Here is a 17,500-nt window from a genome sequence, read left to right as displayed (position 1 = left end):
GCCTGATGACATTCCTGAGCTGCGGATGGAAGCTGAAGAGAGACACAGTGAAGTCTACCACCAGAAGCTGGTACACAAACACACACACACACACACACACACACACACACACACATATTCAAATGTATTATCAAAATACAGCAGCAGTGAACAGAAATGGGACAGTTTGTTCCCTCAAGGTCAAATCTGCTTTTGACTCAAGTTTATTGACCTGTTGTTGTTGTTGTTGTTGTTGTTGTTGTTGTTGTTTGTCAGCGCTGTGGTTGTGTGAGGGAAAGGGTACAGTACACTGTAAATGTAAAAGCTCAAGAAATGAATATATTTAAAAACCCTGCAGGAATAAAGCTGATCTTTCTCTTTGTCTCCTGCCTTCAGGTTTTCTTTGCGGAGGACGTGAGCTCCAATAAAGGAGCTATTATTGGCCTGATGGTCGGAGGCGTCGTCATAGCAACCATCATCGTCATCACGCTGGTGATGCTGAGGAAGAAGCAGTACACGTCCATCCACCACGGCATCATCGAGGTGCGTGAGTTCACACCGTCTCCACTCGCGGTCTAGAAATGAGCTGAATTCATGACATCGTGATTTGAGTTGAATGTTTTGATTGACAGGTGGACGCGGCCGTGACTCCAGAGGAGCGTCATCTGTCTAAGATGCAGCAGAACGGCTATGAAAACCCCACCTACAAGTTCTTTGAGCAGATGCACAACTGATGGAGCACCGTCACCCCTAACCCTCCCCGAACCCTCCCCGAACCCTCCTCAGACGGTGCAGGAGATGCCAGAACATCAACAAACATCACCGTTGGCCAGATCACGGTCAGAAATGAGCAATCAGAGTGAACACATAGTTCAGATTCAATTCAAATCACTGGTCAAAGTGAACACAATTTAGATTCAGTCCAAATTACTGGCCAAAGTGAACACACAATTCAGATTCAGTTTAAGTTCATGCATAATGCAAATTTCAGTAGGATTCACATTTTATTGAATGCCTAATTCATATTTAGTCCAAATTCATATTACAAAACAAACACATAAATCTGATTCACTTTAAATCGCTGGCCATAGTGAACACAAAATTCAAATTCAATCCAAATCACTGGCAAAAGTGAACACAAAATTCAGATTCAGACTAAATCATTTTCCAAAGTGAACACATAATTCAGATTCTGTCCAAATCACAAGCCAATATAATCACATAATTTAGATTCAGTTCAAATCACTGGCCAAAGTGAACACAAAATTAGATTCAGTTCAAATCACTGCCCAATTTAAACACACAAATCAGATCCAATTCAATTCTCTGGCCAAAGTGAACACAGAATTCAGATTCAATTCAATTCTCTGGCCAAAGTGAACACACTATTCAGATTCAATTCAATTCTCTGGCCAAAGTGAACACACTATTCAGATTCAATTCAATTCTCTTGCTAAAGTGAACACACAATTCAGATTCAGTTCAAATCACTGGCCAAAGTGAACACACAATTCAGATTCAGTCTAAATCACCAGCCAATATAATCACATAAAATAGATTCAGTCCAAATCACTGGCCAAATTGAACGCAATATTCAGATCCAATTAAAACCCCTGGCCAACGTAAATAAACAATTCATATTCAATTTAAATCACTGGTCAATGTAAACACAAAACTCAGATTAAATCCAAATCACTGATAATATTCCTCTGCTACAGTAGGCCAGTCCAGGTTCTGGTGTATTCTGGGCTGGTTCTGGTGTTTTCTGCACCGTCTGCTCTCACACTACTAAACGAGTGAAACACTGGTGTATTTGAGGGCTGAACGTGCGAGACTTCCTCCGTCAGTCGCGTCTCCTTCCTCTTCCTCCTCACACTGACTGCAGCTGTGCTGTGTTTGGTGACGCCGGTCATAGACCAGAAAATCACTATAAATCTAGTGCTTACATTGATGTCCTTCTGAATGAGACCTGGAAATTGTTTGATTGTTTCTGATTTGTTTTTCCAAAAAAAAAAAAAAAGAAAGAATTTTGCCAAAAAAAAAACAAACAAACATTTTTTTAGTTTGTGAATATTGAAGTAACGCAAAAAGAAAGACTAGCTGTAACTGTGTAGTGCATGATAGAAAACAAAAACTGACGGGAAATACATGCTATTTGGGTCTTTTCTCACGTAGAGGCGTGTTAGCAGGGTTAAACTGTACAACTTGTGAAATGTGATTTGAGTTGCACAAGAAAAGAGAACTCGATTGGCTTCTGCTTTGATAGTTTTAAGCTGGATTAAACGGATTCGTGCTTTTATTTCAATATCATTTCTAGTTGTTGTTTTTTTATCAGGCTGAGTGGATCCAGCCGAAGCTGTCCATGTACATTTACTGTCTTCAATGTTTTCGTCCTATGCATTTCGAGAGATTTATTTACCTCCTCTTTATGAACAGCTATTTAATTTCCGTTCTCCATTGGACTCGTGGTTGTCTGTGTTTTTTAAGCAGGTGTTGGGCTCGGGTGGGATTGTGGGTTATTCTGTGTATGTTTGTATGTTTTTCTCCAGTCGGTTTTGTGTTGGTTCGTCACTCCATGTGTGTGTGCGTGTGTGTGCGTGTGTGTGTGTGTGTGTGTGTGTGTGTGTGTGTGTGTGCGCGCAGATGTAAAAATCTCCCGTTTCTGGTGTTTCACTGCAGAAACAGATCCTGCTGCATTCAAACCACTGCAAAATCACAAGAAATCTGTTTCATTTAATTACGTTTTAATTATTTTGTGCATTGCAATTTTTTATTTGACTTCAGGTTGTTGTAACTGCAATGAAACTAAAATATGATTTCAAGTATTTATCATAGTTGCATTTGTGCTGAATGTAATTAATGCATTTTATTAGCCGGGTCCAGACTTTTTTTTTACTGCATTACATTACTCGACTTAAAGTGGTCATGTGATACTTTCTTAATTAATTAATGTGAATATATTTATATTTATAAACCATATTTATACATCAAAACAAATCATAAATAACATATAATCCACTATTTTCTGTCCCCATTTTTGACTCTCATCAGAACACACAGTTTGAGTGGGCGGAGCCAACATACTCTGTAGTAAACACCTACTGCTCTGATTGGCTGAGAGTTTTGCATATTAACAAGATTCAACATGCAGTGATGTAGAAGTGGGATTGGCTGATGGTTTTGCATATTTACAAGGCTCAGCAGGCTGTGAAGTAGAAGTGGGCGTGGCTTATCCACCCTATTACATCACATAAAATACAACATTGCAGTGGTTTTGTCTGGAGGCTTCAATATATTTCAAGTATTTATCATGGTTGGTTGCATTTGTGCTGAATATTAATTAATGCGTTATTATTAATCATGTCTAGAGATATTATTTTTATTGCTGCATTACAGTCATGCAGATCTGTTTAAATTGGTCATGTGATACTTTTTTAATTAATTAATGTTTTTATTTTACATTATTCTCTGAGCTCCACTTATCATATCATCAATATTTATACATCAAAACACAATCATATTTACAAATAATCAAATTTTCTGTCCCCATTTTTGACTCTTATCAGAACACACAGTTTCAGTGGGCGTGGCCAACTGTCGACTCAGAAGGGAACACCCACTGCTGTGATTGGCTAACAGTTTTGCATAATAACAAGGCTCAGCTTGCAGTGATGGATATAGAAGTGGGATTGGCTGACAGTTTTGCATATTAACAAGGCTCAGCAGGCAATGAAATAGAAGTGGGCGTGGCTTATCCACCCTATTACGCCACATAATATACACCATTCCAGTGGTTTTGTCAGAAATGCTTCAATAGAAGCTGATTTTATTTGATTTCTGAAACTTGTGGAATATTGATGAGCTCGTATATAAGCTCAATATATAAAGGGAATTCTGCGTTCTCACTTCATGACCTCTTTAACAACGCAAGCCAATATTAGTGGATCATTTGTCTTCGTGCTCATGCAAATCTCTTGTGATCTTGTGCTGAATGTGGTGTGATCTGTCCTGCAGCGTTAAATGATCTTGTCGTTCGTCTGTTGATCACTCACTCCTCCTCTTGTGTTTTGTTGTAGACACTTTCTGATTTAAATGATCTACAGATGATCAATAATAATCGGCTATCTGATGAATGTCAGTGGGAGCAGCGGTGCATTGTGGGTAATGCTTTGGGTTGCTGTGGTTTGATCAGATGTGCTGAAAGATGGCGATAAACTTCTTTTTCTCTGTCTATCGTTTGCTTTGACTGGAAAACTACTGCGCTTTCTACACTGTATTCCATAAATAAAGTTTCGAATGTACATACAGACCCACGTTTGGCATGCCTTGTTTGTTTACAGTGCACAAATCAGACCTACTCTCAGTTAGAACTGTAAATATTTGGGATTATTCAGGTGTTTATTTGATTGAACATGCATCTGAGTTAAATATAAAACTGATATCGGTTCATAAATAAACAAAGGGACAATAAAAGCATTTATTAAATATCATAGATGTCCATTTTTGATCAGTTTAATGTGTCAACATCTACATTTCTTCATATTGGTTGCTTATTTGCATAATTATGGTTCATTTGACCTCCATTTTGTCTAGAATGGACACATAAATTCACACTAAATGTCTCCCTCTGCTGTCCAAACTGGGATATTCACTCCTAGGAACTTAGTTACTGTTACAGCTTATTATAATGGTCACATTTAGAGTCATGAATATTAATAACATACAGTCTGATTTTATAAATGGCACATCTTTTGTACTGTTTAGATATGACCTGATGTTTACCATTGCAACAATGAAAGCAAGTCATATCATTGATAAATAAAATACAACAATACATGTGAATTTATGTATGCAAATCCTGCAAACTGAATATTGAGTAGGGGGCGGGGTTTATTTTGTGCTCTTTTTATATTTTAAGCATGGAGATTAACATTTAGGGGCGTGGCTATCGATGTGGCTATATGGAGTCAGAAGAGTCTCAATAATAATTCAAGCAAAGACATGGGCTGCATCCGAGGTTGCATACTTCCGTACTATATAGTACACTGAATACAGTGTGCAAGCCAAGCAGTATGACTAAATTCGTACGCTGCGTCTAAAACCGCATACTTCCATACTATATAGTACGCTAAAATCAGTATGCGAGCCGAGTAGTGTGTCTGAATTCATAGAATTGGAAAATCAGTATGCGAGAAGTACCCGGATGACTTACTACTTCCGGCGAGATTCAAGAGTGCGCATCCCATGCATGCTGCGCTATCCCATGATGCCCCGCAAGCGAATTTATGAATGGGAGTAAAGCGACGCAATTGACGCAGGTAGGTCACGTGACCATGACAAAATGGCGGATGTAGTACGTGCGAATTCCATTCATGCTTTTCACATTCATACTGTATAGAACGCACTTTTCTAACGGTCGAGCTGTACGTTTAAATTCAAATGCAGTACCTACTGAGTAGTCGGTGGTTTCGGACGCAGCCATAGAATTCGAAAAACTGTGCAAGTTCCCGGATGACCTACTACTTCTGGCAAGATTCTGAAGTTCGCATTCGATGGAAGCTACACTATCCCATGATGCCCTGTGAGAGAATTAATGAGTGGGAGTGAACCAACGCAACTGGCTTCATGTGAATTTGGCCACACTTGTGTACATATTTTGCGTGAATTTATTTAGAATTTTTTGTGAATTATTATTGAGACTCTTCTGACTCCATATTGGCTAAGCATATTTCACCCAATTCGTCAAACTGACAGTGAAAGATTTTATTTAAAGATGGTCCAAACTACTTTTTTAAGTGGATTATTAACTTGCGTGGATAAATTGTTTGCTAACAACGTGCTAGCAAAATAAACATGATTTCACGTGGTCTTTATTGAATAAATGACCCAAACCAATTTTTTTTTTTTTTTAGAATATGCAAAAAGGTACATAAATTGGGATCATACAAATACAAAAAAACATCAACAAAAAACCATAACAAAACAACAATAAAAAAAAACAAAAAAAAAACAATATAGTCAGGTACTGTTTGGTGTGTGTGTGTGTGTGTGTGTGTGTGTGTGTGTGTGTGTGTGTGTGTGTCCATGTAAAGGTAACTTGGTGGAAGGTCAGATTACATACATTAGGAACAATATTAGCCAATAAATGAATCTAGTCTCGCAGATATAAGTAAAACAGATACAAAAGAAACCAGTCAGAGTTAGGAAGTAACAACTATGCTTAGTAATGTATAATAGAAATAATGACAGTAAAAAGAAAGAAAGGACAACAGTAATAATAAATGACAATGATAATAAATCACAAGTACTACACCAACTACTACTACTGCAGAAAGTTACTTATATTACTATATAATGATTAACTACTATTGCTGCTACTACAATCACAACCACAACTATTACTACTATAATGTCTACTACTGCTGATACTACCACAACAATGACTACCACTACTGATACTACAGCGTCTGCTACAACTAATACAACGTCTACTACTACTACTACTACTACCGCAATCACTGCTACTACAACATCTACATCAACGACATCTACTACTGGTACTACTACACCAACAACGATTACTACTGCTACAACGACACTTTTACTACTTCTGCTACCACTATACCAACGACATCAACTACTACAGGAACTACTACTTCAAAATACAATTACAATCGATACTACTACGATGACTACTACTACTACTACTACTACAACAACAACAACAACAATTACTGCAACCTTAATAATGATAATCGTATTAATACTTATATTAATGATAATGAAAAGATAACAGGAGGACAGGTCAGAACAGTGATAATATTAATGATAACAAAAGTAAAAGTAATACCATTAATGATAAAAGTGGCAGGGGGAAGAGGAGGGGAGGTTGGGAAATCAGGGAGAGGACAAGTAATAATAATAATAATAATAATAATAGTAGTAGTAAGTAGAAGAGGAAAGAGAGGGAAAGGAAAAAATAAAAAGAGTCGCAAGGAATAGAAGAAAAGGAAAGAAAAAAAAGAGTCGAAAAAATAAAGTTCAGCAAATAAAACAATGAGAATAATAATGATAATAAAAAAAATAAAAAAAGTAAAAATAATAATAATTAAAAAAAAACATTACTATTAAATGACAATTAAATTAAACGACCCAAACCAATTTAAGAAACACACATCAGTATAATACCATACACCCTTTTGGAAATCAAATATTTAGAAGTGAACACTGTTTTTAACACATATTTATATATATATATATATATGTTGCCTCAGGAATATATGAGCTGTGCAGTTCTGCACTCGCCAGCAGGAGGCGCTCCACACGTTTACTTTCACTCTGAAGGACGACTAATAATCCAAACTGTGGTGAAATTAAAATATATATGCTGATTTTAAATTAATATTGTGTGGATGTCATTTGAGTAACTTGATGTACTTAAAGACCCGCCTCACTTCAACCCTGCAGCGTTACGGAACTACGTCACTGCGCGTCATACCCACAAGCGCCCACGGTGATCCGGAAGCGGTTGTTCTTGTCGGTCTGCTGGTTGGTGTCAAACACAAGGTTAGAGCGGATTTTCTTTCATCGTCTTTATTCTGCATGTAAATATAATTTTATAATGTTTATGTGTGTGTGTGTTTATGTATTAGGAGTTGAGTGTGTTTGATCTGCGCGCGTGCGTGTGTTTGAGTAATCCGCGAACGCTGCCGCTAAATCAGCGCGTCCTGACGCTCTTCACATATTAAAACTGTTATTAAACATGGATTATTATAGTCAGGAGATTCAGAAATACACTCGTGTTCTCAGAGATGTGTGTGTTTAATGTGCTGAACTGAACTGAGTGACCTTTGCTGAGCTTTAATGAACAAACTCAATCCAGCAAATATAATCACTCCTGCTACTGAGATATATCGCTATATTAAAACTCTTCATGTGGTTAAAGTCCGATATTTGAGCCCCTGATACTGTAAATGTCATGTATATCCAATTTATATTGTATTACAGTACATTGTACTGGCTTAAAAAAAAGCAATAAGCGACAAACACAATAAGTAAATCATCAATAAAGAATATTAATGACAGTTAAAGAGCTACACATAACGAGGGAATTCATTTAGTTTGATGCCAATATATCATAGCAACTTTTTAATTATAGGAGTAATCAATGACGTGTTGCATTATTAGAGATGTTTTGGAGTGAAGTTAATTCCCACCCAGACTGCTGATGCCCAGAGTGAAGCATGCGGGGAGATCCCTGATGGTTATCATAGCATTCCCTATAGGCCCAATACTGGTGCTAGATGGGTCACTGGCAGGAACTGTCGACCCATTCTGAAGGACCATGTGACCCAATGGGTCACACATTGTATCCTGAAGGTGTTGGTGTGTATCAGGATGAAAATGCAGCAATGCACACAGCACTGGTCACATAGTGCTTCAATGAAGGGGAAGTTCATGAAAGTACAAAGTAAAAATGTCCCATGGCCTGCACAGTACCCAGATCTGAATATTATTGAGAACTTTGGGGTGTTTTGCAGGTGTCAGGAAAGGTTTTGCTCCAGTGTCATGTAGTGACCTGAACACTATTCTGAATAGGAGCGTCTCTAAATCCCAGTGGCCGCTGTGCAGGACTCCTGTCTGTCATTCTCAAGACCGTTATTGTGGTCTAAAACCAGGCCTTCAGTTTCATCGTCCCGTTCTATTCATCCCATTTACATGCAAAAAACAAAACGCACAATTAGAGTTCTGACAAATGCATACACACAAATAAAGGACAAAGACTAAAATAGACAATGAAAGAGAAATATCTATATATATATATATCTATCTATCTATATATATATATATATATATATATATATATATATATATAAAGAATAACCATGTGTTTCTCTCTCTCTCTCTGTGTGCAGAAGCATGGCTCTTCACAGTGGATTTGCGCGTGTGTCGTCTCTGCTGCGTTCAGCGCTCAGCGTTTCTCTGCGCAGGAACATCGGCCTCTCCGCCGTCCTCTTCAACAAGGCCAAAGACATGGACCCCATTCAGAAACTCTTCCTGGACAAGATCCGAGACTACAACAGCAAGAGCAAGTGTGTGTCCACAAACTGACTTCACTGCTTGTGTGCTTCCTCACTTTACTTTCCAATAACTCCATAAAATCCAGATATACTCTCTTTATTCCTGAAGATGTTCAGTGAGCAAACTCTTATTTTATTGGATGAACAGCTTAATAAATCTGTTAAGTTGAAGTGCACCAACATACAGTGTGCAGCAGAAGTTTACATTCAAAGGCTCAAAACCATTTTAAAACAAGTCAGATGTTAATGTGAGTAAACTTTTCCTCTTTAAGGTAAGTTGGGATGATCACATGTGTTTCTGTTCTGCTTAATGAGAGAGAGATTGTTTGAGAAATTGTTCTAACTCTTCTTGAAAGTCAAGTTTACATACAGTAAGATTATTCTGCCTCTGGAAAAGCTCTGATGATGATGTCAGGGTTTTGGAAGTTTCTGATTGGCTAATTGACAACATTTGAGTTAATGTGAGGCACAACTGTAGAATAGTATTGAAGGAAAAGCTCAAACACACTGCTTCCTTGTGTGACAACATGGGGGAATCAACAACAAAGCAGCCAGATTACAGTTTGCTGAATGACACTGGGAATAGACTGATGTGTGGAGACATGTCCTGTGCTCTGATGGAGCTAAGATTGAACTGTTTGGCCATAATGAGCAGTGTTACATTTGGAGAACAAAGGGGAAAACTTACAAGCCTAGAACACCATCCCAACTGTGGAGTATGGGGGCGGCAGCATCATGTTGTGGGGCTGTTTTGCTGCAGGAGGGACTGGTCCACTTCACAGCATAGATGGCATCATGAAGACAGAACATCATGGAGAAATACTGAAGCAACATCTCAACACATCAGCCAGGACATTACAACATGGCCACAAATGGCTCTTCCAGACAGACCATGACCCTAAACACACTGCCAAATTAGTCAAATGTGCTTTAAGGACAGCAGAGTGAATGTTTTGGAGTGGCCATCACAAAGCCCTGATCTCAATCCTATAGAGAATGTGTGGGCAGAGTTAAAAAAGCTTGTGTGAGCAAATCTGACTCAGTTACAGCAATTCTGTCAAGAGGAATGGGCCAAAACTCCTGCAAACTATTGTGAGAAGCTTGTGGAAGGAGACCCAAAACATTTGACCAAAGTTAAACAGTTTAAAAGCAAAGCTAAAAAACACCAAGGAAATGTGTGTAAACTTCTGACTGTCAAGATATTAATCAGAAATTCTCTCATTATTCTGGCATTTAGCAAATTTAAATCATTTAGGAAATCCTGACAGACCTAAAATAGTAAACGTTTAGTGATTTACCATCAGACATTTATTAAAAATGGTTATGTTATGTTTTTTAGAGTGAATGTAAACTACTGCTTTCAACTGTATCAGCTATTCACTGAGAAATGGACAGAGACCCTTTATCAACAATACTAACTTGTGTGTGTGTGTGTGTGTGTGTGTGTGTGTGTGCGTGCGTGTGTGCGTGCATGCGTGCGCGCGCGCGTTGGTGTGCGTGCGTGCGTGTGCGTGTGTCACTCTGACTGTGTGCATATAAATGAGTATGTTTGTGCTTTTGTTTGTATGTGTGTGTGAGACACTGCTGTGTATCACTCTGATTTTGTGTGTGTGTGTGTGTGTACTGTATATGTACTGTATGTATGTTTGTGCTTATGTGTGTGTGTGCTTTGCTATTGTTGTGAATCACTTTGACGGTGTGTGTGTGTGTCCGCAGGGCGTCTGGTGGTGTAGTGGACGCTGGTCCGGTGTATCAGAAGAATCTGGCGGAGGAAACCACTAAACTGCAGCGTCTGTATGGAGGAGGAGATCTCAGCAAGTTCCCTCAGTTCAGCTTCACAGGTCTGACATGTGTAATGCGCATCGTTACAGCAGATGACTGAAATACAGCTCTGTTTACACAGATTTCATTCATTTACATCGACCGCGAGGATTCTGTGCAGTGAATCTGAAGCAAAAATGAATCAATAAGAGCTGCTTTCTGGATTTCTGTGGAGTTTAACAGCATTCATGAACAATCAAATGTAAAATAACGTGCTCCTCATCCTATTAATCATACAAAATAATCATATTTAATATGTGTTCATCTTGAATGAGTGGTCTCCTCCTGTGATGTGACTATTGCAGATGCACACAGTGTGATACGGAGGCTCAGCTCTTATATTGTGCAGGTTTAGTGTTTGTTGAACATCAGCAGGTCTGTTCAGTGCTGCTTGATGACGGATCTTCTTCTGTTGTTTTTAGAGCCTAAGCTGGACGAGACGACGACTAAATGAAGCGCCTCTGTTCATCACTGCTGAAAACGTACATCAATATTTAATAAAAAAGCTCTGGCTCAAAGATCAGCGTGTGATGCGCAGTTCATGCACTTCAGGTTATGCATCTGTACTCTTGCTCTTGTATGTGATTATTGCGTGTTGATGTCCACAGATGAACGGTTTGATTATGTCTGTTCGTCTTTAAAATATCTGTAATCAGTTTAGTGTCCTCTGGTCAATGTAAGCTTTAAAAGTGCTCAGACAAAAACAAAACGACTAATGAATGTGCTGAGAATGTAAAGAGAGAGGATAAGCAGAGGATGTGATGCTGAGTGAATATATATTATAGAAAACACTGCGTCATCATCTTCATGATCCCGTAAGCTATGGCTTGATTTAAAAACTCATCAGTAAAGCTTAATATTAATAAATGAAGTACACTAATGTCTGATAACCTTGTTCATTTCATATCAATGCTTTTGTTTAGTGATTGTTAATATTTTTATTCTGCAATGTGGGACATGTTATTATTATTTGAAAAGCATTATCATTTGAGTGTTGCATATGAGTTTGGATTATAATTTAAATGTTACTGGGTAAAAATAATGCTTTATAATATATATATACATTGTTGTAGACAAGATTAGGATTTTTAAAATTGTTTCCCAAGTGCTGTTTAACAGATCAGGGGCATTATTTTTGTTCAACTCATCTTTATTTCTACAGCGCTTTTACAATCTAGTGTCAGCAGCTGAACACCAGTCCAGACTTTCACACTATTTCCTATTTTGTCTTCTAAAGAAAGTCAGATTTATTGGAATAAACAGTTATTTACCAAAGATTCTTATATATTTTATTGTTAGAAATTCATTTAAAAAAGGTTTTTAAAAGCATTGAAAAAAAAAATCTCCAGGAAGGCATTAACGTCAACTGAGTATAATTATTATTATTATTCCAGTTATACAACGGTTGTCTAGATCTTGTCTAATATAAAATATTTTTTATTAAAAAAACAAAAGACAAATAGTTGCAAAATTAACATAAAATTATCATCTTTAGCTACAAATTTTGTTTCCAATCTTTAATTTAGAGACTCAATAAAATAATATATATCAATGGCAACACAGTGGTGCAGTAGGTAGTGCTGTTGCCTCAGCAAGAAGCTCGCTGGTTCGAACGTTGTCGTTTCTGTGTGGAGTTTGCATGTTCTCCCTGCATTCGTGTGGCTTTCCTCCGGGTGCTCCGGTTTCCCCCACAGTCCGAACACATGCGGTACAGGTGAATTGGGTAGGCTAAATTGTCCGTAGTGTATGAGTGTGTATGGGTGTTTCCCAGAGATGGGTTGCAGTTGGAAGGGCATCCGCTGCGTAAAAACTTGCTGGATAAGTTGGCAGTTCATTCCACTGTGGCGACCCTGGATTAATAAAGGGACTAAGCCGACAAGAAAATGAATGAATATAAATCTCCTGGAAGGCATTAATGTCAACGGAGTATAATTATTATTATTTTTATTCCAGTTATACAACGGTTGTCTATATCTTGTCTAATATAAAATAGTTTTTTAATAAAAAAACAAAAGACAAATAGTTGCAAAATTAACATTAAATTCTCATCTTTAGCTACAAATTTTGTTTCCAATCTTTAATTTAGAGACTCAATAAAATAATATATATCAATGGCAACACAGTGGTGCAGTAGGTAATGCTGCGCCTCACAGCAAGAAGCTCGCTGGTTCGAGCCTCCACTGGGTCAGTAGGTGTTTCTGTGTGGAGTTTGCATGTTCTCCCTACCTTTGCGTGGGTTTGTGCTCTGGTTTCCCCCACAGTCCAAACACATGCGCTATAGGGGAACTGGGTAGGCTAAATTGTCGGTTGTGTATGGGTGTTTCTCAGTGATGGGTTGCAGCTGGAAGGGCATCCGCTGTGTAAAACATATGCTGGATAAGTTGGTGGTCCATTCCACTGTGGTGACGCTGGATTTAATAAGGGACTAAACTGAAAATGAATGAAAATATCTCCATATTGGTTATTGATGAGCACTAGTCTGTCCAAAAAAAAAAAAAAAAAAAAAAAAAACACTTCTGGGAAAAAGATGATAAATGATCACTGCGATTACAGCAACACTAAATTCAATCCACAGAATTAAACAACATTAATAAAGATAAACACTAATGATGAACTGTCTGAGATGGTGAGAGTCGGCAGTGTGTGAAGCTGCGCTCGCACTAGAGTTTGAGCATGCGGTATTCATTTGCGTGTGTATGAATGGAAGTCTATGGGGAGAAAAGTCCAGTGAGAGCACAGCTTCAATCAGACGTCACCAATCTCAGTCCTGGAGTGCCGGTGTCCTGCAGGGTTCAGCTCCATCTTACCTCAACACACCTGCCTGGATGTTTCAAGTACACCTAGTAAGAGCTTGATTAGCTTGTTCAGGTGTTTGATTAGGGCTGGAGCTGAAATCTGCAGGACACCGGACCTCCAGGAACAGGTTTGGTGACCCCTGATGTAAATGAATGAATTCAGAAGTAGAAAGGAGACGGGGGCAAAAGCGTTTTATTAAAAAACAAAAGAAGACGACTGATTAAAATATACAATAACTGCTGATTTCCATCCTCACACTCAGTATACAGACATGATTGAGCAGAAATAAAGGCACGGCCTGTGTGTGTCAGACTGGTTTAAAGGCGCTGCTGATCCAATAATCTCCAATCATCAATCACAGCATGAAGGACTGCGTGTGCTTGAAGTCCTGAGGCTGCAGAACAAACGTCATTTCAGTCTTCATGTTCAATTCTGCATGTTAATGTTACCAAACAGTGAGGATATTTAAAAGCACCCAAAAAAACACGCCCACAACATGACAGACCACGCCCATTTTCAACATCCCCTTACTGCTGATTGGCTGAAGCAGACTGGTCAAAATGCTGTTCAAAAATGTTTTTCAAATATTAAGTGCATCATTACTGGCCACACTTTAATATGATAATGTTAGTTAAAATATTTACTATGAACTAATGATGAACAACACATGTAGAGCATTTATTAATGACAGTTCAACATTTACTAATTCATTATTAAAATACTAACATCAGTTAATGCACTGAGTTAACATGAACTCACAATGAGGGACTGTTTTCATGAACTGACAATAGCTAACATCAGCAAACACTGTATTAAATGTGCTGCTCATTGTTTGTTCATGTTAGTAAATACATCAACTAATAGAACCTTATTGTAAAGTGACCTCTCTTGATCAAATGAATATTAATAAAAAGAAAAAACAGAAATATATATATATATATATATAGGGGTGACGCAGTGGGTTGCACAATCGCCTCACAGCAAGAAGGTCTCTGGTTTGAGTCTCGGCTGGGTCAGTTGGTGTTTCTGTGTGGAGTTTGCATGTTCTCCCCGTGTTGGTGTGGGTTTCCTCCGGGTGCTCCGGTTTCCCCCACAGTGCAAACACATGCGCTATAGGGGAATCGGGCAAGCTAAAATTGGCCGTAGTGTATGAGTGTTTCCCAGTACTGGGTTGCAGCTGAAAGGGCATCCACTGCGTAAAGCATATGCTGGATTAGTTGGCGGTTCATTCCGCAGTGCCAACCCCTGATTAATAAAGGGACTAAGCCGAAAAAAGATGATTGAATGCATATATATATATATATATAAAACAATTAATTTTTTTTAATCTGGGGAAAAGTGTATTTATTATCATTATTTATAATCTCCAGTTTTTATTAGTTGTTTTAAATACATTTTATATTTATAAAAAAAATTAAACAATTAATAAAAACTGAAGAAATAAAATATATGTGTGTATCCAGTTTTTAAAATTGTTTATATATGAAGAGTTTAAGATGCAAAAACCTTTAAATGGCGTCTGAAGTTTTCTTTTAAATGAGTGTTTTTATCAGGCTCCTAAATAAAGATTCTGTAATATCATTTTTATGGCAAAGAGTAATTCCCTTTCAGGGTCTTTAAAGTAAAATAACTCCACATAAACAAAGGAGGCGACTAATTTGATTAATAATTTATATGCAACAATTAATAAAATCTGGAGAAAGAATGTATATGTAATAGAAATGTATATATACACTACACAGTTTGGGGTCAGTGTGATTTTAGGTGTTTTTAAATCCGCCTCTGCTGCTGTGAGGCCGGCGTGCTTCACTGAGACACCGTACATTACTGATGTAAAATGATTAAATATTAACAAAGACTAAATGTTCTTGTTGTCTGAATAAACAAATAGATTTTTATAAACGAGTATTTACTTGAATAATAAATGAGCATTAACTGAATGAAATATTCCTCCAGATTAATCGTGCTGCATGAAAACGTTTGATAAGAAATAACTGAAATAAGAAATGAAATCCTCACTCACTTCCTTTGGAGGGTGACTGTATCCTGAATGCTGACTGAAACACACACACACACACACACACACACACACACACACACACACACACACACACAGAGGAACACACACCATATTCAGCAGAGTGAACAATATACAGCACTCATGAACAACACACACACACACACACACGTCACGGGGCTGCTCTCTCTGTACATGTGTATGTACATGTGTGTGTGTGGACTCACGTGTGTTCGCTGGGGTTCAGATTCTGGCTGCTGATGTGTGTGACGCCGTGACAATGAGGGATCCAGAACGACCTGCAAACACACACACACACACTGCTGCAGTCAAAGCAGTGCAGCGACTCATGCAGAACACACACACATGCAGGAGAGCGGCCGCTTAACCTGAACACACACACACACACACACACATATCTATACACACACATATACAGACTACTACATAAACACACTCACAAACATGCATATATACACACATACACATATATAAACTCATATAGACACACACACACACACAGTTACTGTTCATGAGACTGTAGTGTGTGTCCACTAGGGGGCGATCAGCGCTATTATACCGTCATCAGATCCACATGAGTCCCGCGTGTTCACTCAGCTCGCCCCCTAGTGGAGAATCACTGAACCGGTTTCAGGGTGTACCTGATCTCAGATCAGTTTTTCGAGTTTGCAGACGTTTTAATTGGACGTTTGTCAAATCAAAAGCTATAATATAATATTATAATCAATATATTAGTTAATAGTCTCCGGTGGACGTGTTTAGCAGAGCTCACAATCACACAATTCATTAAAGCCTTGATCATTTGTCAAGGATCAGATATTATACAGACACTTCATATTTATTGATATCAGATGTTAAGATACCTGCATGTATAGGTTACACTTTCCATGTGATGTTAGCAGTGTGTTTGAACGTCAATACTAATGCACGTCTGATCAGTTTCTGTTGCAGTACACTGCTCTGACCAGCAGGTGGCGCCAGCGTGTGCTGTTCCCACTAGAATAAGTCAATCATTTGTTTTGAAGTAATACACACACACACACACACACACACACACACAGATTAGGTCTGTTAGAGGAAGGTGGTAATGGAGTACTCTTACCTTCCTCTGTGTCCTGTGGGTTGAAGGGTCAGCGGAGAGAAAACAGAAAGAGAAATGAGGTGAGATATGGACACTCAGGACACTCCCTGACTTCATTTAACTGCAAAATCTGCAAGTTTTTACATTTGCATTTTTTAAGTTTACATGAATAAACGACTGAAAATGAAATGTAACTCGAGTATTTCCACCTGAGAATCAGGACAGCAGCATCAACTACTCAGACGAGTCTCAAGCCTCCTTTCCACTGCACACGACAAACGACAAGTGACAGACTGGAAGTCATGCATTTCCAATGGAGAGCAGTCCGGGAGCTGCATGGAGTTCCGATCATCTCCGTATGCGGAAAATTCGGATCTGAATTGAGCTGCGGATCCGTTGAAATATTTGAACTCCTGCGACTAGACCGTATGCGACCTGCCGACCGGATATGATGTATTCCAGTGTTGTCCAAGCAGGTCCGTGCGCGCGAGATGAGGAACAGGAGTTTATTTGGTTATTTTTTTAAAGCTTCTATATAAAAAAAACTGTTCTGTTCATAAATGTAAGTAAGAAAGTAATAAAAATATAATTTTTTAACGTCTCCACATTTGCTCCAATATTTTAGCGGTCTATGAGTTTCTAGTCTTCATTCATTAAACATGTAAACGCACAGAGAATAAAGGCTCTTGCTTTTGCACTCCTTTA

At 38.3% G+C, this 17,500-nt stretch overlaps 3 protein-coding genes across 8 annotated transcripts in view; 2 read left to right on the top strand and 1 right to left on the bottom strand.

The window, feature by feature from the left end:
• The window catches only part of appa (amyloid beta (A4) precursor protein a), a 42,616-nt gene extending 38,328 nt beyond the window's left edge, over window positions 1-4,288 (top strand). Inside the window, exons 15-17 of the mRNA NM_131564.3 lie at window positions 1-70; window positions 376-522; window positions 612-4,288. The exon at window positions 1-70 is cut by the window's left edge and continues 13 nt beyond it. Of these exons, the coding sequence (NP_571639.1) occupies window positions 1-70; window positions 376-522; window positions 612-713 (319 nt within the window). The 3' untranslated portion in view covers window positions 714-4,288. The remainder of the gene's footprint in view (window positions 71-375; window positions 523-611) is intronic.
• Window positions 4,289-7,503: 3,215 nt separating this feature from the next.
• On the top strand, window positions 7,504-11,760 carry atp5pf (ATP synthase peripheral stalk subunit F6). 4 transcript variants are annotated; one of them, XM_005167990.5, is made up of 4 exons: window positions 7,510-7,545; window positions 8,895-9,071; window positions 10,776-10,900; window positions 11,303-11,398. In XM_005167990.5, exons 2-4 carry the CDS (start codon window positions 8,899-8,901, stop codon window positions 11,332-11,334), a joined length of 330 nt encoding a protein of 109 aa, XP_005168047.1. In that variant the 5' UTR covers window positions 7,510-7,545; window positions 8,895-8,898; the 3' UTR covers window positions 11,335-11,398. The 4 variants fall into 4 exon arrangements, with proteins under 4 accessions (NP_998472.1, XP_005168047.1, XP_017208473.1 ...); XM_017352984.3 differs by having other exon boundaries at window positions 7,510-7,583; NM_213307.1 differs by having other exon boundaries at window positions 7,504-7,545; window positions 10,776-11,760.
• Window positions 11,761-13,850: 2,090 nt separating this feature from the next.
• The window catches only part of jam2a (junctional adhesion molecule 2a), a 15,227-nt gene continuing 11,577 nt past the window's right edge, over window positions 13,851-17,500 (bottom strand). The window contains exons 8-11 of one of the 3 annotated variants that reach the window (XR_012393605.1): window positions 16,578-16,829; window positions 15,921-15,992; window positions 15,700-15,733; window positions 13,851-14,070 (exon numbers count right to left, since the gene is read on the bottom strand). Coding sequence is in view for 2 of the 3 variants with exons in the window: in XM_073928585.1 (XP_073784686.1) it covers window positions 14,032-14,070; window positions 15,700-15,733; window positions 15,921-16,016 (169 nt within the window). In the remaining variant the exon portion in view is untranslated. 3 annotated transcript variants of the gene reach the window in all.

The sequence above is a fragment of the Danio rerio genome, chromosome 1 (assembly GCF_049306965.1).
Source record: "Danio rerio strain Tuebingen ecotype United States chromosome 1, GRCz12tu, whole genome shotgun sequence".
In the NCBI taxonomy this organism is placed as follows: Eukaryota; Metazoa; Chordata; class Actinopteri; order Cypriniformes; family Danionidae; genus Danio; species Danio rerio.
This window is presented reverse-complemented; position numbering and strand designations above follow the sequence as displayed.